Source organism: Manis pentadactyla, chromosome 9 (genome assembly GCF_030020395.1).
Source record: "Manis pentadactyla isolate mManPen7 chromosome 9, mManPen7.hap1, whole genome shotgun sequence".
Lineage (NCBI taxonomy): Eukaryota > Metazoa > Chordata > Mammalia > Pholidota > Manidae > Manis > Manis pentadactyla.
This window is the reverse complement of record NC_080027.1, coordinates 111056952-111081060: the sequence shown is the minus strand read 5'-3', so window position 1 is coordinate 111081060 and position 24109 is coordinate 111056952. Positions and strand designations below refer to the sequence as shown.

The 24109-nt window shown below is 45.5% G+C and overlaps 1 protein-coding gene across 2 annotated transcripts in view; it reads right to left on the bottom strand.

The window, feature by feature from the left end:
- LAMC2 (laminin subunit gamma 2) overlaps nucleotides 1-24109 on the bottom strand; it is a 56908-nt gene that overhangs the window by 15203 nt on the left and 17596 nt on the right. For both annotated transcript variants that reach the window (XM_036912579.2, XM_036912578.2), the window contains exons 3-11: nucleotides 18841-18976; nucleotides 10256-10354; nucleotides 7756-7892; nucleotides 6842-6964; nucleotides 5746-5935; nucleotides 3420-3532; nucleotides 2255-2473; nucleotides 1448-1630; nucleotides 577-822 (exon numbers count right to left, since the gene is read on the bottom strand). In XM_036912579.2, the coding sequence (XP_036768474.2) occupies nucleotides 577-822; nucleotides 1448-1630; nucleotides 2255-2473; nucleotides 3420-3532; nucleotides 5746-5935; nucleotides 6842-6964; nucleotides 7756-7892; nucleotides 10256-10354; nucleotides 18841-18976 (1446 nt within the window). The remainder of the gene's footprint in view (nucleotides 1-576; nucleotides 823-1447; nucleotides 1631-2254; nucleotides 2474-3419; nucleotides 3533-5745; nucleotides 5936-6841; nucleotides 6965-7755; nucleotides 7893-10255; nucleotides 10355-18840; nucleotides 18977-24109) is intronic.

Sequence of the window (24109 nt, the reverse complement as noted above, 5' to 3'; positions counted from 1 at the left end):
CTGGAAAGAAGGGTTAAAGCGGGAGGATCTGCATATGCATGTTAGATCTGAAGCAGCCCTTAGGAACACTCTACTGGAGCTGCTGCTTTGAAGCTGAGACTCCTCAGAAGTTGTGACTGTTCCCTGTCCATACGCTGATCATGCACACATCCTGAGAGCGTCCCTTAAGGGATTCCAGCCCAGCCCCTCCCCACCCCAGTGTGCTTAGTTAGGCTCAGTCCCGAGTTGTTGACTGCTCTCCTATGACAGGCCTGGCAGCCACTTTCCTGCCAACCCGCCTCAGGTGGGGCACAGAACGTGGCCCCACTGGACCTCCTTCCATTAGGAATGAAACCTGGTGAATTCACTTCTCCCACCCAGCGTCCCCCAGTGCTGTCTTCCGGAGGGGCAGGGCAAATTGGCCTTAAGGCCTTTAATAGGTGAACGGTCCAGGCTAGCTGGTCAGAGAAACCGAAGCAGCATCGTGATATTCCCAGCCCTTGGCCAGCTGATCTGCATGTTTGTACATTTGCACCCACTAGCAAGCTTACGTGTACACACACGACCGGTCCAACCTGCCTGGGGTCGCAGTCCTACCTCGACACTTGTCCACTGGGTTTGGAGCCAAGGGATCCCCAAAGTAGCCTGCTTTGCACTGCTCACAGTGGACACCAGCTGTGTTATGGATGCACTTCAGACATCTGCCCGTCAGGGGGTCACAGTTCCCGGAGGCCCTGGGGTCCACATTGTTGTTGCACAGGCAGAGCTGACAAGGCTGCACTGGGCCACGTTCCCCAAAGGGGTCCCCAAAGTAGCCGTCGGCACAGAGCTCACAGCGGGCACCTGGAGGGAACAACACCACATCCAAGCGGTCATCTACCAGCAGTCAGACTAGACGCAGAGGCCTAAGGCTGCCCTCTAGCAGAGCTCCCTGCCCTGGGTCCCAGAACAGACATCTCAGGAGCAGGTGTCTGGGACAAAGGGTTGGATCTTGTACTCCATGGTGGTCCCAGATTCTAGAACAGAGCGGCTCCCCTAGGAGGCGTACTGCCAATCAAGTAGATGTCTGGGGAAAAGTCAGATTTAGTGCCATGCCATCAAGGCTGCTGCTGAGGAATTAGCTCTTCGCTCAGATGGACCGGCAAAGAGATGGGATATTTGCAAGGTCACTAAGTTTCCCTTCTTCACCTTGGTTCCTTTTTTAAAACTTAGTTAAACCATGTATTTCATCTGAAAACACCTTCTCCTACTTGCAAACCTCCTAAAACAGCTCTTGATGTTTCCTCCCATTGTACACTCTGTCCTTCCTCAATCCGCTTTACCTCTCAGGCATCAAAATAGTACTCTTCAGAATGAGCCCGTTTAGATTAACCCCAAGTAATTACAATTCCCTAGAAATTCCTTGGAATAGAAGCGATTTATGTGAATTCATGGCATCGGGAGAGGGAAGAGCAGGCGCTGGCCTTACCAGTGACCCCCTGGGGGCAGTTATTGCACACCACCTCCTCTGTCTCGGGCATCACGGAGCAGCTGAACCCGTTGCGACAGGGGCACGGCTGGCAGCTGCGGGGGTCATGCGGATCGTTGTAGAAGCCAATGGGGCAGTCGGCACATTCAATGTCAAGATTTTCATCCCCTGAGTAACAATCTCCTGGGAGGCAGAGGAAGAATGGAGGTGCAGAGAAGTGAGCAGGGTAAAACAATACACTTCCTTTAACATGGATGGTACGTGGTGGGCAGAGCTCAGCAACTCAAAGCCTGCCTTTCTGAAGCGTTCCCCAGTGTCCAGCACTGGCACTCACCTTTGTCCTGACACCAACTCTAAACGTGGCCCCGACCCTGAATCTCACCCCCACTCTCCCATGCTAAGTAGACGTACATTTCCGTGTCCCTGAGCTCACACTGGTCCCCTGTTCCCATGGCCTGACACCACTGGAGGGCACATTCATTCAGACCCTCACATTGCCTTTGATCTTCCCATACAATTCTTGCAACTCAACACCAGCTCCCCCACCCGTCACTGAACCATGACAGCCATTTCCTGTAACCTAGCACCTTTCTCACAACCCTGTGGCATTTCCATAATGAAAAGGATTGAGTGTAATAAAGCACTGTGTCCATTTTCCCTGACTCCAGCGCTGCTTTCCTTAATCCTTTCCCATCTCTGAAATGAGTTCAGGCACGTTCTTTCTTACGCAGCTCTATCTGTTTCACAGGAGACCCCGGTCACCTGGCTGCACCCCCCAGCCACCTGGCCAGGTGTTGTTTCACTCACCTGTGTCTGGATCGCAGGTCCCTCCCCCTTGGCAGTTACATGGAACACAGGTGCCAAAAGGTCCCAGTCTGGCTGAATCTCTTTTGTAGCCAGAAGCACAATCCTGGCAGAACTGCCCCTTGTACCCAACAGGACATACACATTGTTCAACCCAACGTGCTGGAGCTCCCGAGATGGGACGGGCTGAAATCAGCATCACATTGTCAATGTACCCAGTGCCTGCAGTAGAGAGAATAAGAGAAGTAGCAAGCGGTAAGGTTGAAGCATCTAATGTCAGGCCTCTCTTTGGACTTTATTTCACTTAATTCCCTATCAAAGACAGGTAGTGTTCACTATGTCATGTGTGGAGGTATAACAGTCCATCGTGGCGGAGCACACAGGCTCTGGTGTGAGGAAAATCAGGACTTTAATTCTAGCTCTACCTTCACTAGCTGTGTTAACCAGGTAAGTCACATAATTGCTTCATGATTGAGTCTCCTCAACTGTAGGAGAGGTGACAGTGGTATCTACCTCCTATGTTTGTTGTGAAATTAAATGAGGCAATGCATATATTGTAATGTGTCTGGCGTGTAGTAAAGATTCAATAAATTATTCAGAAACACCTTTTCTACTTCCTGCTTTACTCACTGCATTTGTGGCCCGGAAATGGTGCATGCCAGCCAAGCTTCCTTTGTACATGAGTGCTAAAAAATTTAAGGAACTCTCATTTAAATAATTCCAATTGGGATTAAGAGTACCCAACATATGAAGTTCAATAAAAGGAATTAATAGAATCCATGGTCATGCACAAACATGGTGGCACTGAGTGTAATCCTAAAGGAAGCTCTACTCAAGGAAGAGGGCCTTGTAAATGCCATTTCCTAGCTAAGGGAGCGTGCCTGTTTGTTATAGGTAGTTTTCGGCTAGTAATCAGCTTTCACTTAATTTGCAGACTCTTTTAAGCAGGATAGCATCATTCATTTTTCATCAGTGCTCACCTTTTTTAGAGAAACATTGTTTTCAAAAATTTTTTCTCGAATATAAAAATTTAGACCCAATGGAAACTCTATATCAAAACCATCAAGGAGTTTATCTACTTGTTTGGAGGCTGTCACCACCTTAGAGAGTTGAAACAAATCAAACTAAATCCTTAAAAGAGAGGAATTCATGTCTCTTAGTCACTTACTATATTCTCCATATGTAGCTCGGATCCGAAGGGCTGTGAGATTCCTCAGTAGCCTCCGATACTCAAAGTAACTCAGCTGGGGGCTCCAGTGACTGCTTGGATGTTCATTTAATCTGCGTGATTTAAGACCAATAGCTTAAAAATCCAATTCTTATCAAAAGTTGTAACTTGTATACCTGATACACTATGCCTGGGAATGTGGGAACAGCTAAGCCCCTTTCCTGACAGATGAAGGACTGGTCGCCACGTCCATGCAGGCACGAACTTGGAAGCTCTCTCAATCCCTGGGGAGCACAAACCCCACAGGGTGTGGTGGAGGGCATCCCGGGGTAGGAAGCTGAGTTCCAAGGGTCATGCCATCCAGTGCTGATCCAAGTCCTCAGAGATCACTTTCTAACCGCAGCCACGTAAAACCTAATATCTGAAACAATGTCTGAGCTCAAGAAGTTCTGATCCTCAAGAGCTACCATCCATTTTGGGCTCTGCTCTTTAAACGATTTGTTATTTGAGCATGTTTCACTGACTCTTTCCAAAAGTCAGTTCCACCCTCTACGCTGTCCACATCTAATAATTCTTGATTTGGCATCATAGTGCCTCACGTCATCACATCACCAGCCCTGTGATACTCTGTTACATTTGTTTTGTTTTTTACTAGAAAAGCCCTCCAAGGAACAGCGCTACTCCTTTTGTTTCATTCACTGGTTCATCAAACAAGCTTCCCGTACCCTTGGTTTGGGCCAGAAGCTGTGTTAGGCTGGAAGATACAAAGACGACTAGGCTGAAGTGATCAGCATCCAGCCAGCAGGGTTGGTGGGTAAACAAATAATTACACGGCAACGCCGTGAGTGCTACAACTAATGCATGTACAGGATGCCACAGGAACCCACGGGATTCTGAGAAGGCGAACACAAAGGAAAGCTGAACCTCTAAGCTGAATCTCAAAGAGTAACTTCATGCTGAGAAGGTGGGAATGGTATTCCAGGTAGGGGGTGTGTATCCCTGGCCTAAGTCACATTCGGTTACTTAAGTACCCATTGCATGTGGGCTGTGGGTCTTCTATTCTCTCCTCCCATTACCTCTGCCCTCGATTAGCCCCCACCAACCTCACCTGAACCACTGTGAATATGTTCTGATGGTCTAATTAAGGACCTTCCCTGAACTATCCTCCACATGGTATTTGCACCCAGTCAGCATGATTCAGACCTGATCATGCTGCTTCAACTTCCGCTCTGTGCCTTTCCATCATATTGCAGGCATGGGCAAGATCTCAGCAACTTGACGTGACCTGCAAGGCCTGCCATGATGGGGCCTTTTCCACTTTTACAACCTTATCTGCCCACCTCCCTCACCCGCACTATGTTCTAGCCATCACTGTCTGTTGCCCGTTCCCCCTGTATTACACCTTTCCACATCCCCACATACTCTCCCAGGTTCAGGTTGTCCCCTGATTTTCTCCCTGGAAAGCCCTGTGCTTCTTCCTGTTCTCAGCCCACGTTTCCTCCTCGGTGAAGCTTTCCCCAACTCCTCCAGGCCGAATTAAGCACTCTTCCCTCCCCTCCTGAGATCCGATGAATGGGCACTACCCCTGAAGTGATGATTGTACTGTGTGGTGCCTGCTTTTTGACATGATGTGTATCCTACTGGACCATGAGCTCTCCGAGGGCAGAGACCATGTTTCTTCCTCTTGAGTTGTCATCTAGCCTCTACCGCAGCACTGAGCACTTAGCAGGCACAGCCCCCTCCCCCGACCTCTGCACCCACCATTCAAACTTCTACAGGATAACACACCCCTCTTTGGACACACACAGGGCTGTCTGTGACTTCTTTCTCTGACCTCACTTCTCACTGTATTCCTTTCCCCAACTCGATGCACCAGTCATTCTAACTACCTGGAATTTCCTAAATGCACAAATCTTCCTCAAGCATGATATTTCCTCTCCCTTGTTAACCTTCCCCCCTTTTGTTTCTTTAATGAGCTGCTCTTCACTTGCCCTGTCTTCTTGAGAAACATTCCTCAGTCACTCCAGTGTGGGTTAGCTGTGTCTCCCATGTGTGTTCCAAACACATGTGTCTGTCCTGTCTTTCTCATCACTTACAAGCTGCATTGTTTATTTTGCTCTCCGTTTATTTTTCTCCCCCACCAGCCTGTCGGGGACTTGAGGACAGTAAACATGTCCTGTCTCAGCACATAACACCATGTCTGGTATGTAAATGGTGCTCACAGGAGCTTGTGGAATGAATGAATGATGATTGAGTGAATGAACAGAGGAACTGGGCTTCAATCACAGTTTGCTTTATTTGATCCCCTCATAGTCTCTCTTTTTACCTGAACGTGTAAGTCTTGGTGATCCCACAAGGCAGTGTCTTGCCAAGGGGCATCAAGGGAGCTGCGATCCGTAGACCAGCACCTTCCAGGGTCACATCGTGGGCAGATGGGTGTCTGCCTCCCCTGTCCACACGGTAGTCAAAGGACAGGCTTTGCCCATAGCTCACCTGTTGATTCCCAAGAAACTTGGCTATGAAATAGAATTTGAAAAGATTGAGATCAGTTGTGACACTGCATAAGTAAACAATGAGTGAGTTTGCATTAATGTTAGTGATTTATGTTGAAGTTCTATGTTATCAACCCATCACTTTGCCCCAAACCACCCTTCCAGAGAGCCAGTTCCTGGCCCTGGAAGTGGCCATATGATTCTTGGCTACAAAGGAGGGTTAGTTATTGAAATGCTAAAAGGGCTCCATTATAAGACAACTCCATCTATTAGATGATTCAAAGCAGGGCCCTTATGACCGACCAATGTGGAAAGATTCCAACTATGTCGGCAGCAGTGCCATTTGCTATGTAATGCTCTATTGTTTGCAGACATCATCACATTTGATGGTAATAATTCCTGCAGGGAGGTATTGTTATTCCCATTTAACAGCTGAGAGAACTGAAATTTGCAAAAGTTCAGAGGACAACTTGCCCAGGAATCATACATTAGCTAAGGATATAAACTAGGATTAGGATTCCAGCCAGCGCTTTCCCATCTGGCTTTTCTATACCATTGACTAATGTTTTTGTTTGTTTATTTTACTTACAAGTATTTAAAGCTTTAAGAAATGCCTTGTTTCTGCTTTTCCAGCTGCTGCTCAATAGACCCACAGATTTGATTACTGTCCCTAATTTCCTGCCTTGGTGAAAAATCTAGAAACTTCCCATTTGAGTAAAGTAGCAACCAGGGTCTGACCACCTGGACACCCAGTTCTGCTCTATTGTGCCATATCTTGGTGACTTCGAGGCATGCATCTTAAGTTCCAACCATCTTCTGGAGATACTGGCTCAGAACACTGAGTGATATGAACACATTTTCAAATTCCATGTTTCTGTCCTGACTTCCTAGTCTTGAAAGTCATCTTCTGTAGGAAAAATACATACATACCAGGAGCTACGAAATAGACAGGGTCTGACCGTCGTGCCGAGCTAAACACGTCCCGATGGCGCTGTGACCACTGGAGTTTTGCAGGAGACCCATTTCTTTGGACAGCCTTCCAGCCATCAACATCTGGAATACAAATAAAACTTTGCACTCGGGACAAAACTCATCATCTATTGAGTTAAGCAAGGCAATGCTTGCCAGAAAAACTGAGCAGTGAGTAGCAAGTAGGGTTTTTAAAAAAATATTTCCACATTAATGTACAGTCTTCAAAATTCCCCATGCACCTCTCAATTCGGGTCTCAACTTTGCCCACTCCCACTCCACAGCTGTTTTGACTCCCTGTCTTTGAGCGTGACTCTTATAATAAAAGAGCACATGTTCATCTGCCTGTAATGATTGCATCTGCATAAACAGGGGCTGGCTTAGTGAGGTGAGAGGGGCCAGTATGTTCAAGGAGAAACTCAGACTTAACAGTTGAAATGATATCAGTCTCCCATATTTTTATAGTTTGTAGCTAGGTAACTAATTTCACATACATTAACCCATTCCCTGTATGTGAAAGCAGTGTTACCAGTGAATGTGAATTCCAGGAAGGCTCTCATAACCTCCCCAATTCAGATGAATAATTCTTTTGTAGTTTAAAAAGAGGGGGATGGGAAATGCAGGGTGATGAATATCCAGTCTCTTTTTAGTTATTTTTTAAAGTTATTCATAGGCTGGTATGAGTCATCCATTCAGCTATAACTTTGCAGGACCCTAGGGTCTGCCTTATGGCCCTGACAAAATAATGTACATTAAAAGCTACAAGAGTTATTAAAGATGACTTGAGGCTCCCACCCTGTGAATGGGGAAGTGGTTGTAAGCACAAAGCCCTGTACAATGTTAAAACCCAAGTCTTAGAAAACAGAACACTTTACCCTGAGAGAAGGTAGAGGTGATTCTGTGGACACTGTAGTCCCCAGAGCTGCGGCAGCTGGCAGAGTGCCCGTAGCAAAAACACTGGGTACAGCCTTCAGGGTTACCTCCCTCCAGGTGATAGTAACCGGGGCGACACCTGCAGCAGCATTTTAGAAATCAGGATGATATTACAGGTTATTTCTTATTCCATATAAAGAATATGATGACTGATCTTTTTTTCTCTCTCTCTCACCCAGCCCTATTAATTCCCAGAAGTGGGAAATACTAAATGGCACCCTCAGTCTCAGAACACCTGGGGTGCAATCCCAGTCCCCCACTGAGAGAGCATCAGAAACATAGCGACTTTCCCATCCTGGGTGAGGAAGTGAGCGGAGGTCGCAAGGGCAGGAGGGGGAGGGCTGGGCAGAAAAAGGCAGGGCTGGCCCTGTCCTGGGGCAAGGTTTTAAAGAGGACAGAGTGCGGGCGGTGGAGGCCTGGAAAGGAAAGGAAAATGCTGCAACCCCAGCCCCTCCTCAGCTGCACTGTCCCTCTCACAAGACCACTAGATGTTGCCCACCCTCCCTGCCACCTGTGTCCAGGCTCTGGCCCACCAGGGGAAGGGGCAGCAGAAGATATGCCAGAGAAAGACAGCTAGAGGCCCTCCACAGAAGCCAAGGGTAGGCTGGCGATCCACCTCTGCTTGCAGCTCAGACTCCCCAGTGGCTTCTCGGGGGACCAGCTGCTAGACAAGTCCCAGACGCTGGGTCCCAGAGAGGAAAGGAGCTGGGGAGGACTTGCTTTTTTCTCTGTTCAAGTTCATTACATCTTCTATGCGAAATACAGACAGTTTCAGTTATCATTTATTTAGTGCTTATGATACGCAAGCACGTTCTGTATGCTCTCTCATTTAATCCTCACTGCACCCCTATGAGATAGGATTGTTATTTCCAATTTCCTTAGATAAAGAGACCAAGGCCAGAGAGGTTAAGAAACTTGTTCAAGGTCAAACAGCTGGTAAGTGGCCGAGGCAAGGTTCAAACTCAGGGATATCTGCCTCTAATCATAGAGTCTAGTCCCTTGGATCATATGTGAGGAGTATGTTCACCGGGCAAAGTCACAGAAAAGCAGGGTAGCTGTGAACAGTACACAGTAGTCCCCAGAACTGTGGCAACTGGCAGGGTGCCCGTGGCAAAAACACGGGGTACAGCCTTCAGGGTTTCCTCCATCCAGGTGACAGTAACTGGGGCGACATTGCTTCCGAGAACAGCTGTAAATAAATAAGCATTGTGTTTTCCCTACAGAGTAAGGGTTTAGAAAATCATTATGGTTTCTGTGGAGGAAACCTGTAGATTAAAAGAGATTAAAAAGTGAGGAAGAAAAAAAGGAGGAAGGACAGAGGCAGGGAGGGAGGGGAGGAGGCGGCACAGAAAGGGTGGCGGGGAGGGGATGGTAGAGGGAAGGGAGGGGAGGAGACTAAAGAAGGTCAGGCAACACTGAAGGATAATGCTTAGGGATGGACTTGGATAATAACGGATGGAGGAAAGCAGGGAAGTGACTGCCAGAGAAGTCAGAATAGCAGTCACTTCTAGGAAGGAGGGAAGGTGTCGCCATTGGAATGGCACATTTTTAGCCAAGATCTATTTCATATAATGGGTGGTGCAGACAGCATTTGTTTTATGTGGCTTTCCATTTCTGTGTAAAAACATTTTTAAAAAGGGACTCCTCTTTTAACATTTAACCCCACCACCCTGAAAAAGAAAACTAGGAATGTGCCTGGCTTCCTCTGTCCAGGAGGAAGGAATTGTGAAAACACCAAAGAGCTGCTTTCTGACTTCTAAGGCAATGAGGAAGAAGCCTTTACCTGTGGGCCCGACGTCACATTCCTCTGCTCACACCAATCTCAGGGCAGGGAAGAGTGTTAAGCCTGAGCTGTTTGTATTTAAGAAATGTTCTGCAAGCTGCAACCAAGGATGGCTCACTCTTTATCGCACCACCCACCCCAGCATGGCTCAGTGCCCAAAGGACTTGCTCACGCCTCTCTCCCCCAGTTCGTGTGCCTGCATGTAGCCGCCATGCCAGCCTCGGGTGGTTCCTCTACTGCACATGATGGTTATATATGGCCATATGCTGCAATATTCCATCTCACTAGGATTTGCCCAACATGTTGAGTTAGGCCAGGCCTTTTCTGGGACAGCCGAGCCACGTGACCTCATTACTGCATTCCACCTTGTATCCAGAGCACCTGGGACTCGGAGCCAGCTGGCAAAGAGACTCCCTGGAGCCCTGTGCCTCTGCCACCATGTAAACCAAGGCAAAGGGCCCACAGCAGAAGCACGAGGAGTCCAGAGAGACTTGGAGGCTCAACTGTATTAAGAAAAAGCCTAGTTTTTGAGGACAGAGGGCAGGAAGAAAGTCATCAACACTGGTTTAAGTGTCCCTTTTCCATAATGCACTCCATTCTCATGCTAGTTGCCAAGGGACTGTCCCTACCGTGTCGGTAGCCCCCCAGCTCACACAGACCTATCACAGCGCTCTCCGGTGACAGCTGGCTTGCAGACACAGCGGCCAGTGTCACAGGGCCCAGAGATGCCAGCTGGGTCACAGTCACACTTGGAGTCTCTAGAAAAGAAAAAAAACAAGGAAATCAGGGTGCGTTTCCAAATGCTTTGCAACCACACACATAAAGACAGAGCGCTCGTAAGCAAATGTCACAAACTTGAGTAAATCTTTCATCTTCGGTGAGGCCTCTCTTAGCCCTCCTTGTCCATGCTAACCGCTCTCGGACCCTTCAAGGACTCATTTGTCTACATCCGTGCTCTTTAAAGTGTAGGGTCGGCAGGCAGAAGCTAGTCCATGAACTGTCTGTGACTCACCCCTAAAGAGAGGATGGGTTGCATGCCAGAATGTGAACCACATTCATCACTAAACTGTTTAGCTTAGTTTGGTTGCTTGTTGGGTTCAGCGACATTTTTTTTTAATTTATCATTTGTTTCTCTCTTGTTCAATTCAGTGATGTCTTCTTTCCCTATATCTTTGCTATTTTAGTTCATTTTATTCCTTCTTTTGATAACACTTCTATTGAGATGTAATTGACACACGATCCTATGTATCCACCTCATGCATCTAAAACCAAGTCTGTTGTCTCTCTCCTACTGATCTACTTCCCCTCTGCCCTATAACCCCATGCAAATCCTACCCAAGCCTGGATTAACTCCTCCCTCTCTCTCTCATATTCTTTATCCAATTAAGCTTCCAGAAGATTCTTTTCCCGGTGCTCACCTTTCAATCCAGATGGTTTTCTCCCATTTAAGTCCCCTTATCCAGGCCATTTGATAAACATTATTTGACATCTACTTGTTACTAAGCATCATGGATGCTAAGAAATGGGAAATAGTCCCTGTTCTTTAGGAGTCTCAAGGCAGGCAGATCAGTGGCCATAAAGCATCACGGGGGCTATAGCCAAGCTGGCACCATCTCTGTGGCCTCTTCCTACTCTAGGCACCAGGGATACTGCAGAGAACAAGACAAAATCAACACGGGGCTTACATTCTAGTGGGAGAGACCCAAATAAATACATACAGAAAACAGGAGTTGAAGTAAAACTGAGTCAGAATGAGGAATGGTGGAGAGATCATGGGAAGATGGCGGCATGAGTAGTTCAGAGGAAATCTCCTCCCCAAAACATATATATTTATGAAAATACAATAAATACAACTATTCCTAAAAGAGACACCAGTGGATGCTGTACAACAGCCAGGATACATCTACATCTGCGAGAACTCAACATCACACGAAGGGGGTAAGATACAAGCTGCGGCCAGGTGGGACCTGAACGCCCCCCCACCCCAGAACCTGGTGGGAAGAAAGGAGTCAGAACGGGGAGGGAGTGAAAGCCCAGGACTGCTAAACAACCAGCTCTAGAAATCCGCACCTGGAACGCAGACACAAGGTGCACGGGGTGCTGGATATTAGAGAAATGGAAAAGCAAAAACTTGTGGGCAGGTCCCCACAACCAGCGCCCCTGAGACAAAAGAAAAGCAAGTGCTGTCTGCAAGTCTTAAAGAGACAGGGACCCCATAGTTGGACGAAGTCATCCTGGCACACTTAGCCAGCAGCTGGGAATCCTGGGGAACCTTAGGCGCCCCAAACCCCAGGGAGGGAGCACAGCTCTGAAGCCCCTCATGGCACCAAGCAGCCTGCCAGTCGTTCTTCCAACTGGTGCAGACCCGACACACCGGCCCAGTAGCGGGAGAGTGGCAGCGTGTGCCAGGGGCAGCGGCGCCGGAAGGGACCGGGAGCAGATTGTGGGTGCCAACAGTGCCAGAGGGGACCAGGATGGGCTTGTGCAAGCCCGCAGCTGCGGTGACCAAACAGCCCGGATGTGGCTCGCATGCACCGGTGGCAGTGGAGCCAGAGGAGCCCAGTAGAGGCCCACACGGGAGAACCCCGCGCGCACCTGCAGCAGAGCCAGAGGGAGCAGGCACGCTCCCAGCAGCCGACCGGAATCCCAGGCCAACGCACAGCCGCCCGAGCCAGACCCAAAGGCCGCTGCTGGTACACAGCTGCCCGGCAGGGGCTCCGCTATTGTGGAGGAGCGCACCTGGCATGCCTGCCACTCCCCGCAGGGCTCCGTGCTGGTCTGACGGAGACCCCTGCCCACAGCAGCTTAGGGACTAACCCAGTGGCTGCTCCAGGAGTGCGGGTAACTGACACAGGCAGCGGAGAAGGGCAAGGCATCCAACAAGCAGGAAAGGACTTTCTTCTCCCAGCTGACACACCTGCAAACTGCCTACAGCCACCGCCATCACCATGAAAAGGCAAAAAAATTTAGTCCAGTCCAAGATAGTTCAGAAAACACCGGAGAGAAGATCTGCAGAGACAGGCCTGACCAGTTTCCCTGAAAAAGAATTCAAAATAAAAATCATAAACATGCTGACAGAGCTGCAGAGAAATATACAAGAGCTAAGGGATGAAGTCCGGAGGGAGATCACAGATGCCAGGAAGGAGATTACAGAAATGAAACAAACTCTGGAAGGATTTATAAGCAGAATGGATAGGATGCAAGAGGCCATTGATGGAATAGAAACCAGAGAACAGGAATGCATAAAAGCTGACATAGAGAGAGATAAAAGGATCTCCAGGAATGAAACAATATTAAGAGAACTGTGTGACTAATCCAAAAGGAACAATATCCACATTATAGGGGTACCAGAGGAATAAGAGAGAGAAAAAGGGATAGAAAGTGTCTTTGAAGAAATAATTGCTGAGAACTTCCCCAAACTGGGGGAGGAAACAGTTGCTCAGACTACGGAGGCACACAGAACTCCCGAGAGATGGGATCCAAAGAGGGCAACACCAAGACACATAATAATTAAAATGGCAAAGAGCAAGGACAAGAATAGAGTATTAAAGGCAGCCAGAGAGAGAAAAAAGGTCACCTACAAAGGAAAACCCATCAGGCTATCATCAGACTTCTCAACAGAAACCCTACAGGCCAGAAGAGAATGGCATGATATATTTAATGCAATGAAACAGAAGGGCCTTGAACCAAGGATACTGTATCCAGCACAATTATCTTTAAATATGAAGGAGGGATTAAACAATTGCCAGACAAGCAAAAGTTGAGGGAATTTGCCTCCCACAAACCACCTCTACAGGGCATCTTACAGGGACTGCTCTAGATGGGAGCACTCCTAAAAAGAGCAGAGAACAAAACACCCAACATATGAAGAATGGAGGAGGAGGAATAAGAAGGGAAAGAAATAATCATCAGACTGTGTTTATAATAGCTCAATAAGTGAGTTAAGTTAGACAGTAAGGTAGTAAACAAGCTAACCTTGAACTTTTGGTAACCACGAATCTAAAGCCTACAATGGCAATAAGTACATATAAAATCTTTCAATAATCACCCTAAATGTAAATGGACTGAATGCACCAATCAAAAGACACAGAGAAATAGAATGGATAAAAAAGCAAGACCCATCTATATGCTGCTTACAAGAGACTCACCTCAAACCCAAAGACATGCACAGACTTAAAGTCAAGGGATGGAAAAAGATATTTCATGCAAACAACAGAGAGAAAAAAGCAGGTGTTACAATACTAGTATCAGACAAAATAGACTTCAAAATAAAGAAAGTAACAAGAGATAAAGAAGAACATTATATAATGATAAAGGTCTCAGTCCAACAAGAGGATATAACCATTATAAACATATATGCACCCAATACAGGAGCACCAATAAATGTGAAACAAATACTAACAGAATTAAAGGATGAAATAGAATGCAATGCATTCATTTTGGGAGACATTAACACAACACTCACCCCAAAGGACAGATCCACCAGACAGAAAATAAGTAAGGACACAGAGGCACTGAACAACACGCTAGAACAGATGGACCTGATAGACATCTATAGAACTCTACATCCAAAAGCAACAGGATACACATTCTTCTCAAGTGCACATGGAACATTCTCCAGAATAGACCACATACTAGGCCACAAAAAAAGCCTCAGTAAATTCCAAAAGATTGAAATCCTACCAACCAACTTTTCAGACCACAAAGGTATAAAACTAGAAATAAATTGTACAAAGAAAGCAAAAAGGCTCACAAACACATGGAGGCTTAACAACATGCTCCTAAATAATCAATGGATCAATGACCAAATTAAAATGGAGATCCAGCAATATATGGAAACAAATGACAACAACAACACAAAGCCCCAACTTCTGTGGGCCGCAGCAAAAGCAGTCTTAAGAAGAAAGTATATAGCAAACCAGGCATATTTAAAGAAGGAAGAACAATCCCAAATGAATAGTCTAATGTCACAATTATCGAAATTGGAAAAAGAAGAACACATGAGGCCTAAGGTCAGCAGACGGAGGGACATAATAAAGATCAGAGAAGAAATAAATAAAATTGAGAAGAATGAAACAATAGAAAAAAGCAATGAAAACAAGAGCTGGTTCTTTGAGAAAATAAACAAAATAGATAAGCCTCTAGCCAGACTTATTAAGAGAAAAAGAGAATCAACACACATCAACAGAATCAGAAATGAGAAAGGAAAAATTACGATGGACCCCGCACAAATACAAAGAATTGTTACAGAGTACTATGAAAACCTATATGCTAACAAACTGGAAAACCTAGGAGAAATGGACAACTTCCTAGAAAAATACAACCTTCCAAGACTGACCCAGAAAGAAACAGAAAATCTAAACAGACCAATTACTAGCAATGAAATTGAATCGGTAATCAAAAACTACCCAAGAACAAAACCGCAGGGCCAGATGGATTTACCTCGGAATTTTATCAGACATACAGAGAAGACATAACACCCATTCTCCTTAAAGTTTTCCAAAAAATAGAAGAGGAGTGAATACTCCCAAACTCATTCTATGAAGCCAACATCACCCTAATACCAAACCCAGGCAAAGACCCCACCAAAAAAGAAAACTACAGACCAATATCCCTGATGAATGTAGATGCAAAAATACTCAACAAAATATTAGCAAACCGCATTAAAAAATATATCAAGAGGATCATACACCATGACCAAGTGGGATTCATCCCAGGGATGCAAGGATGGTACAACATTCGAAAATCCATCAACATCATCCACCACATCAACAAAAAGAAGGACAAAAACTACATGATCATGTCTATAGATGCTGAAAAAGCATTCGACAAAATTCAGCATCCATTCATGATAAAAACTCTCAACAAAATGAGCATAGAGGGCAAGTACCTCAACATAATAAAGGCCATATATGATAAACCCATAGCTAACATCATACTGAACAGCGAGAGGCTGAAACCTTTTCCTCTGAGATCAGGAACAAGACAGGGATGCCCACTCTCCCCACTGTTATTCAATGTGGTACTGGAGGTCCTAGCCATGGCAATCGGACAAAACAAGGAAATACAAGGAATCCAGATTGGTAAAGAAGAAGTCAAACTGTCACTATTTGCAGATGACATGATATTGTACAGAAAAAACCCTAAAGACTCCACTGCAAAACTACTAGAACTAATATCGGAATTCAGCAAAGTTGCAGGATACAAAATTCACACACAGAAATCTGTGGCTTTCCTATACACTAACAATGAACTAATAGAAAGAGAAACCAGGAAAACAATTCCATTCACAATAGCATCAAAAAGAATAAAATACCTAGGAATAAACCTAACCAAGGAAGTGAAAGACCTATACCCTGAAAACTACAAGACACTCTTAAGAGAAATTAAAGAGGTCACTAACAAATGGAAACTCATCCCATGCTCCTGGCTAGGAAGAATTAATATCGTCAAAATGGCCATCCTGCCCAAAGCAATATACAGATTCAATGCAATTCCTATCAAATTACCAACAGCATTCTTCAATGAACTGGAACAAATAGTTCAAAAATTCATATGGAACCACCAAAGACCCCGAATAGCCAAAGCAATCCTGAGAAGGAAGAAAGTGGGGGGAATCTCGCTCCCCAACTTCAAGCTCTACTACAAAGCCACAGTAATCAAGATAATTTGGTACTGGCATAAGAACAGAGCCACAGACCAGTGGAATAGAATAGAGACTCCAGACATTAACCCAAACATATATGGTCAATTAATATATGATAAAGGAGCCATGGACATATAATGGGGAAATGACAGTCTCTTCAACAGATGGTGCTGGCAAAACTGGACAGCTACATGTAAGAGAATGAAACTGGATCACTGTCTAACCCCATACACAAAAGCAAATTCAAAATGGATCAAAGACTTGAATGTAAGTCATGAAACCATAAAACTCTTAGAAAAAAACATAGGGAAAAATCTCATGGACATAACCATGAGTGACTTCTTCATGAACATATCTCCCCGGGCAAGGGAAACAAAGGCAAAAATGAACAAGTGGGACTAAATCAAGCTAAAAAGCTTCTGTACAGCAAAGGACACTATCAATAGAACAAAAAGGTGTCCTACAGTATGGGAGAATATATTCATAAATGACAGATCTGATAAAGGATTGACATCCAAAATATATAAAGAGCTCATACACCTCAATAAACAAAAAGCAAATAATCCAATTAAAAAATGGGCAGAGGAGCTGAATAGACAGTTCTCTAAAGAAGAAATCCAGATGGCCAACAGGCACATGAAAAGATGCTCCACATCGTAATCATCGGAGAAATGCAAATTAAAACCACAATGAGATATCACCTCACACCGGTAAGTATCACCATCGTCGAAAAGACAAACAACAATAAATGTTGGCGAGGTTGTGGAGAAAGGGGAACCCTCCTACACTGCTGGTGGGAATGTAAATTAGTTCAACCATTATGGAAAGCAGTATGGAGGTTCCTCAGAATGCTCAAAATAGAAATACCATTTAACCCAGGAATTCCACTTCTAGGAATTTACCCTAAGAATGCAGTAGCCCAGTTTGAAAAAGACAGATGCACCCCTATGTTTATCGCTGCACTATTTACAATAGCCAAGATATGGAAGCAACCTAAATGCCCATCCGTAGATGAATGGATAAAGAAGATGTGGTACATATACACAATGGAATATTACTCAGCTATAAGAAAAAAACAAATCCTACCATTCGCAACAACATGGATGGAGCTAGAGGGTATTATGCTCAGTGAAATAAGCCAGGCAGAGAAAGACAAGTACCAAGTGATTTCACTCACATGTGGAGTATAAGAACAAAGGAAAACTGAAGGAACAAAACAGCAGCAGAATCCAGAACCCAAGAATGGACTAATAGTTACCAAAGGGGAAGAGACTGGGGAGAATGGGTGGGAAGGGAGGGATAAGGGCAGGGAAAAAGAAAGAGGACATTACGATTAGCATGTATAGTGTGTGGGGGGTACGGGGAGGGCTGTGGAACACAGAGAAGACAAGTAGTGATTTTACAGCATCTTACTATGCTGATGGACAGTGACTGTGAAGGGGTATGTGGGGGGGACTTGGTGAAAGGGGGAGCCTAGTAAACATAATGTCCTTCATGTAATTGTAGCTTAATGATACCAAAATAAAAATAATAAAATAACAAAATAAAAGAATGAGGAGGGGTGGGGACCGGTCAGAGGTGGCGTCTGTGGAGATGGCTGAGGTGGGAATGGAGCCCCGTGAAGGCCTGGGTGGTGTGCGGGAAGGGAGCAGGCTCCAGGCCAAGGCTGAGGTCACCTACTGGGGCCTCTGAGGAAGGGAAGGAATGCTGGCGAGGCGGGAGTGCCGGGAGTCGGGGTGAGTGGTGACGAGTCAGCAGGCGCCCACCGCTGAGGGTGGAGAGGATGGGAGCATCATGCAGGGCCCTCCCGGTCTGGAGGAGAAGGTTGGGTCTCATTCTGAGTGGGGAAAGAAGCTAATGGAAGGTTGTGAGCGAGAGGTGGTAGGATCTACTTCATGTTTTAAAAGGTTTATGAAAGGGAGATTAGGCCCAGGGAGGGTCTCTGAGAGAACCCGGGGCCAGGATTACTGGGACAGCACAAGCATGGCTGGACGGTGGCTCTCCTGTGGGCAGGGGCGGGAAGGCAGGCACAGGCAGGTGATTCCTCTGTGGGTCACCTCCTAGCTGATGGCTTCACTGCTGAGCTCCCCCCAACTCCAGCCATCCCAACACCTGCCGGCTTGCTTATGTGATTTACCAGGTGTACTCTATCCTCTTCCAAAAAAGGATTTGAGGAGGGATTAGAGGATGTGTCAAACTCAAGGGGATTAAAATTATACAGAGGAGTTCTTCAACTCCAAATTCCCAGGTTAGAGTTTGAAGGACTTTTTACCTCCATCCTAGGTCATGTAAATGGGGGCAACTGTCAGAGTAAAAAGCCCGGGTTCCAGAGCCCAAACTCTGGGCCTAAATATGAGGTCATCTTACCAGTAACATTGGGCTACTACTTAACTCTTCTGATTTACATTTCTTACCTTTAGCACGAATATAATGCTAATCTTTAGGGTTATTGTAAGGATTCAGTGAGATAGCCCATATGATGCCATCAAAACAGTGTCCGGCACACCGTAGGTGCTCAATAAAGATCAGTGGTCACTAGTGTTCATATAATTGTCATTGTTCACGGCATAAGCAGTGGTCACGAGTGTAGGCACTTACAGAAGGCTTTGGTCCTGGATACACCCAGTATCTGTGAGTGTGTGGAAGCCTGGAAGGCATCGGTCACACCTGTCTCCTGCCACACCTGGCTTACAGCTGCACCGTCCAGAGTCATCACACTGACCACTCAGAGAACCTACAGCCAACAAGGCAGGGAAAAGGGCAGAAGAAAAAGACATATTTGATTTATACAGCCTTATGTCACCTTGTGGAGCTCAATACATGCTAAGCAATTACCGCCACCTTCTGCCTGCAATTCTCTCATGTCATCTGGGTATTTGCCCACTCAGGACAGTTCTGACAGCCAAGGATGGCTTCTTCAGGGAAAGAATGGAAACTACTCCTGAGAGCATTTTTATTTCTATATCTGCTCTGATGTCAACATCAAGTAGTGGCTAAGTCACTGCTTTTGAAAAGAAGTTGTCAAATCCTGCAGATAGAGGAAGGAAAATTTGTGAATGAGCACAGCACCCCTCTCCAAGAGGGAGTGAGGAATGAGCACGCCCTCACTTGTTTCCGGCAAGTTAACGCCATCTATAAAGGGGCAGTGCCTGGGGTGTGGGTTTTAAGAGCACAAACAGCCTCGTAACCAGAAATCTCTCTAATTGCCCAGAGTGGTAGGAATTCTCGTCCTTGGAGCATCACCTCCTATGAGGAACGAAGGACCCGGGTGTCTGACCCAGCTTACTAACTAGAGTACTTGTCCTGCGGTGAACGCTCGCAGACATGCCTTCCTTACAAAGAGGCTCTCTCCGACTGAGCGCTGATGAAAGACGGGAGGTGTTCGGGAAAGCACGTGCCACCCTGTGACCCAGCCGGTTCTTACCGCCTCCCGTTCAAGCCCCACCTTCTCGCACCTGGACCCCGACTCCCATTCTCCTCCCTGCCTCCGTCCATGCCTCCCCACACTCTGTGCTCTATACAGAAGCCAGAGCACTCTTTTAAAAGTGGAATTCCGTTCATATTACTCATCTGTTTAAAAGTCTTCTGGTGGCTTCCCACGAGAAGCAAAATAAAATGCAAACTCGGTATCATGGCCGGCAAGACTCAGCCTCTCCAACCGTGTCCCTTACCCTCCTTCATAAGCCGCAGCTCCCCTGCTCTCCTCCTGGTTCCTAAGATTTGCTAAACTGCTTCCCTCCTTGGGGCATTTGCATGTGCTGCTCCCTCAGCTGCAATGCTTGTGCCCTAGAACTTCTAGTTGGTCCGTTCTCAGCACTCAGGTCTTGATTAAATATTCCTTCTCTAAAGAAATCTTCTGATTCCATACCTAAAATATCCATCCCACGGTTACTCCAGTCCCTAGCCCTGCTTACTTACGACCACCTCAGCTTATACTCACTGCTGCACCCCCAGCCCAGCACAGTGCGCAGCACAAAGCAGATGCCCAGAAATATGTTGGATTAATGCACATACGCCCAGAAAAGGACTGTGAAGAGACTTAGGAAGGAGACAAAAGGTGATCTGGAAGGTGGCGGGAGGTATAACTCGCCTCCTTTCTAACTGCCCGGCACTGGCAGACTTATAATGTATTGTAACTATAGATCTCAACTAAATAATGTAATACAACCACATATCTCAACTAACTGAGATAATGGGGCTATCCATCATCTACAAGGCCAACAGAACACTAACCAGTTACTCCTTTTTTTCTAATCTGTTATCCTTCTGCAAACTTCTAATTCACTAGTAGATACAATTCAATAGGGTAGTGGATCTACTATCAATAGTAGATACAAATCAATATTGGCTCTGTGCCTATAGAAAGGCTCTTATGCCCCATGTAGAACATGAAATAAATGAATCACAGTCACAGTTAGAATCTGCAAGACTCCAGGTCAACTTTGCAAGGTTTGAAGGGGCCCTCAGTGATGACAGTATAAAGTACATTTTTTGAACACCTACTATGTATGAGACACTATGTATTTATATGTGTAAGCTCATGGTATCTACTAGGGGATTTAAATCTGACAGATGGATAACAGATCCAACTGTGCATAACAGGAACTACCAGCCTAGCAGTTTAGAAAGAAGCTCTAGAGCAATCTGCAGGTCGGCGCGGGGAGGAGAAGCCGGCAGGCTCTCCGGAAAGGAGCACTCCCAGGCCGTGAGGCGGTGGCCTGGATTAGAGGAGTCTGGGTGAGAAGGAGAGGAGGGCATCGCCGTGAGAGCCACTGCGGGTGTGGGGCGAGCAGGCTCCTGGGAAACGGATGCTGGGGGGCGGGGATCACCTGGATGGCACGAGGTCCCCCGGGCACAGCTGGATGGAATGTGACGCTATTCACCAAAGAGGAGGGAAAAGGAGGAGCAGGGTTTCGGGATGAATCACCAAGTAATGAGTTTAGTTTGGGACATAGCGAACTTGAGTTTCTGGAAGCATATTAGGGTGGGAATGTGCATCTGGAGCTCATGTGAGAGGCTGGAGATGAAGATGTAGGAGCCCTCAGCACACAGGCTGTCCTAGGGAGCCTCAGCAGGTGTAGGTCTCTCCAGAGCCCGTAGAGAGAGGAGGGGAAAGTGCCTCTGGCAGAAATGGAACCTCACTAACTCAGGGACCTTCTGTAATCAGAAGGAGGAAATCCCAGGACAGTGGAAGCCAAGCAAGGCGAGTTCTGAGGAGGGCTAAGGAAGGAGGAGGGTGGGATGGTATTTAGGATCTAAGGCAGGAGAGCATTTAACGAGACGAGAATGAAGGGTGCTGTGGAGTTCGGCATGTAGAGACCGCCACCCTCACTGCTCTACCAACAGTCAGCAAACAGAGCAAAGAGGGACATCTCCTTTCTGAATTATGTTCTGATAAGCGACATTAAGGAGGAGAAATCTCTCTTTAATAACAATTTAGTTGGTTTTAGCACAAATGAGCATTGATCTGGGACTCAGAAAAGCATCTATTTCCCCCCCCAAATTAATGGATTATGCTTTTGATCTAAGAAAATGCTTCTTACAGTAGTTTTTCAGAAGTGAATTATTCTTATAAGATGGAGAAGACTGTAATTTGCTTTCGGGTCTGGCCCATATAGCCCAAAATGGCACCCTACAAAACATGTTTCTGAGGGGTGTTAACAGTCATCTCAAGAAAATAGGCATTCTTTGTTCAAAAGAGTTTGGGAAATGGAACTTATTTTATCTTTCAAAGATTAATGGCTTAATAGTACATTCAGTAGGCATGAAGTTTGTTTAACTTCTTAATGCCAGTGTTTCCAAACATTATATGACATTCTTACAGGTAAGGCCTATTATTATCTTGCAGAACATGGTGTTACATAAGTCATTATCTAGAAAATTCTGCTCTAGATGCTGGGGGTCGTGAAAAGGCTTTGAAGTCCGACAGATCTCACTTCAAATACCAGCTCTGCCACTTACCAGCTGTGTGTTCTTGGGCAAACTGCTTACTCATCATGTCTTTTAAGTGGGGATAACAACCTATACCCTGTACACCTATTGTAAGACTTTGTGCCTAATTCAGTGTCTCATGCATAGTAGGTGACAAGGAGATGTACACAGGCTCTTAGTATGAACATGACTAATTTATCTCATGTTCCAAAACTTCCAAAATAATAGCACTGGGTTTTCAAAGTAACTCATTAATATAAAAATGCCTGTCCCAATTCCAAATCATGAGCTACTCTTAGGGATTATGAACAACTTAGTTTAAGGGACTGACAAGGATCGGCTTCCTATGTCAAGTTCATGTCCCAAAAAGCCCTTCAAGGCCATGTGTTATAGTCTACGTGCAGAGGACTTGGGAAGGTATTCTAAAATGATTAATATTTGACATTTAAATGAAGAGAATATACCTCTTCTCAAGAACCCCTTTAACAATATATGTACACTTGCATTTTAAAATATTATTATTTAAGAAGTATATTCAATAATAATTAAATTACTATTTAAGACATGTTTTAAATAGCTCAAATGTTATGAACTGAGAAATCCATTGTCAGAGTCATCGATAGGTAAAAAAAAAAATTACATTATGAGAATAAGTCCAATATCTTTGATGTCCATGTAGATCTCAAGAATTTAGGTGCCATGGGAGGAAAGAACTCATGTGCACAGAGAGTGAATTTCAAAGCATCCACCAAAGGTTACCAGAGCTTATACGTGTGGTACCAAGAGTTGAAGCTAACTCAGTCCTGCTGCTGAGCCCATAAGCCATCACCTAAAAATAAGCCTAGTTACTGTATTTGCAAGAAATTGATGTGAAGTCCAAAATCTGTGACCACTTTGGAGGTCATTGATGCTGTTAGTTTCATTTGCCATCCGTGGAACGATAGCATTTTCTAGTAAGATGCACACTTCTGCATTTGAAATTGAATATACAACAAATGCCCTTGTGAAGTTTATTATTTGAAAGTGAAAAATATCCTCTGGCTGATTGGGAGACTGCGAAATCACATAGGGAATTCAACTTGTGCCTCTGGGTTAGTGATCTGTGTGGCCAACGTGTAGTCAGAGATGGCACATGGCAGGAGGGGCCCCTGCTACCAACAGGCCACTCAGCCTGGGCAGCTCAGACCCTGGGGCTTCATTTTCCTCTTCTCTCTAAGGGTGATGGAACATGTTAATACATGCAGGTTGCCAAGCTGTTAGAGAACTGAAGAAGACATAGTATATGGAAGAATTCTGGGGAAGTACAAAACATTACCCAGATCTTAGGAAATAATGTCCATGAAGTTTCTCCCGGATATCTAACTATATGCCCCTGGGAATCAAAGGACACCATTCAGAATTTTTTTTTTTCTTTCACAAGGAGGGAATAGAAGGGAACAGCTCTCCCTCAAAACATCTGGATTGCAAGTTTAGCTCTTGGAAACACTTGCTGGGAGACTTGAGGCCATTCATTACCATGTCTACTTTCTCCACTGTTAAAAAATATTTGAAAAATTCACTGCCAATTTCAGGATATCAATAATAAATTAAATGTTAATAAGTAGTTTTAGACCAAATACACAGCCTCTACAAGGCTTCTTTCTCAGTAGGAATGTAATTTTTTAAAAAGCCAGTGCTTCAGGACAGTGGAACCCTGACTTCTGTCCTAAGAAAAAAAACAACTACATCAACTACAATTTACTGAATTGTCTACCATGTGCTTAACAAACCTCATTTTATCCTCCCACAATCCTGTGATGTTAATAGTATGATCACCCTTTTACAGATGAGGACACCCGGGCAGCAAGAGGTTAAGGAACATGTCCAGAGTGACACAACAGTAGTGGTTCTGTCAAGATTTGAACTCAGGCCTTCTGGCTCCACAGCCCACCGCTCT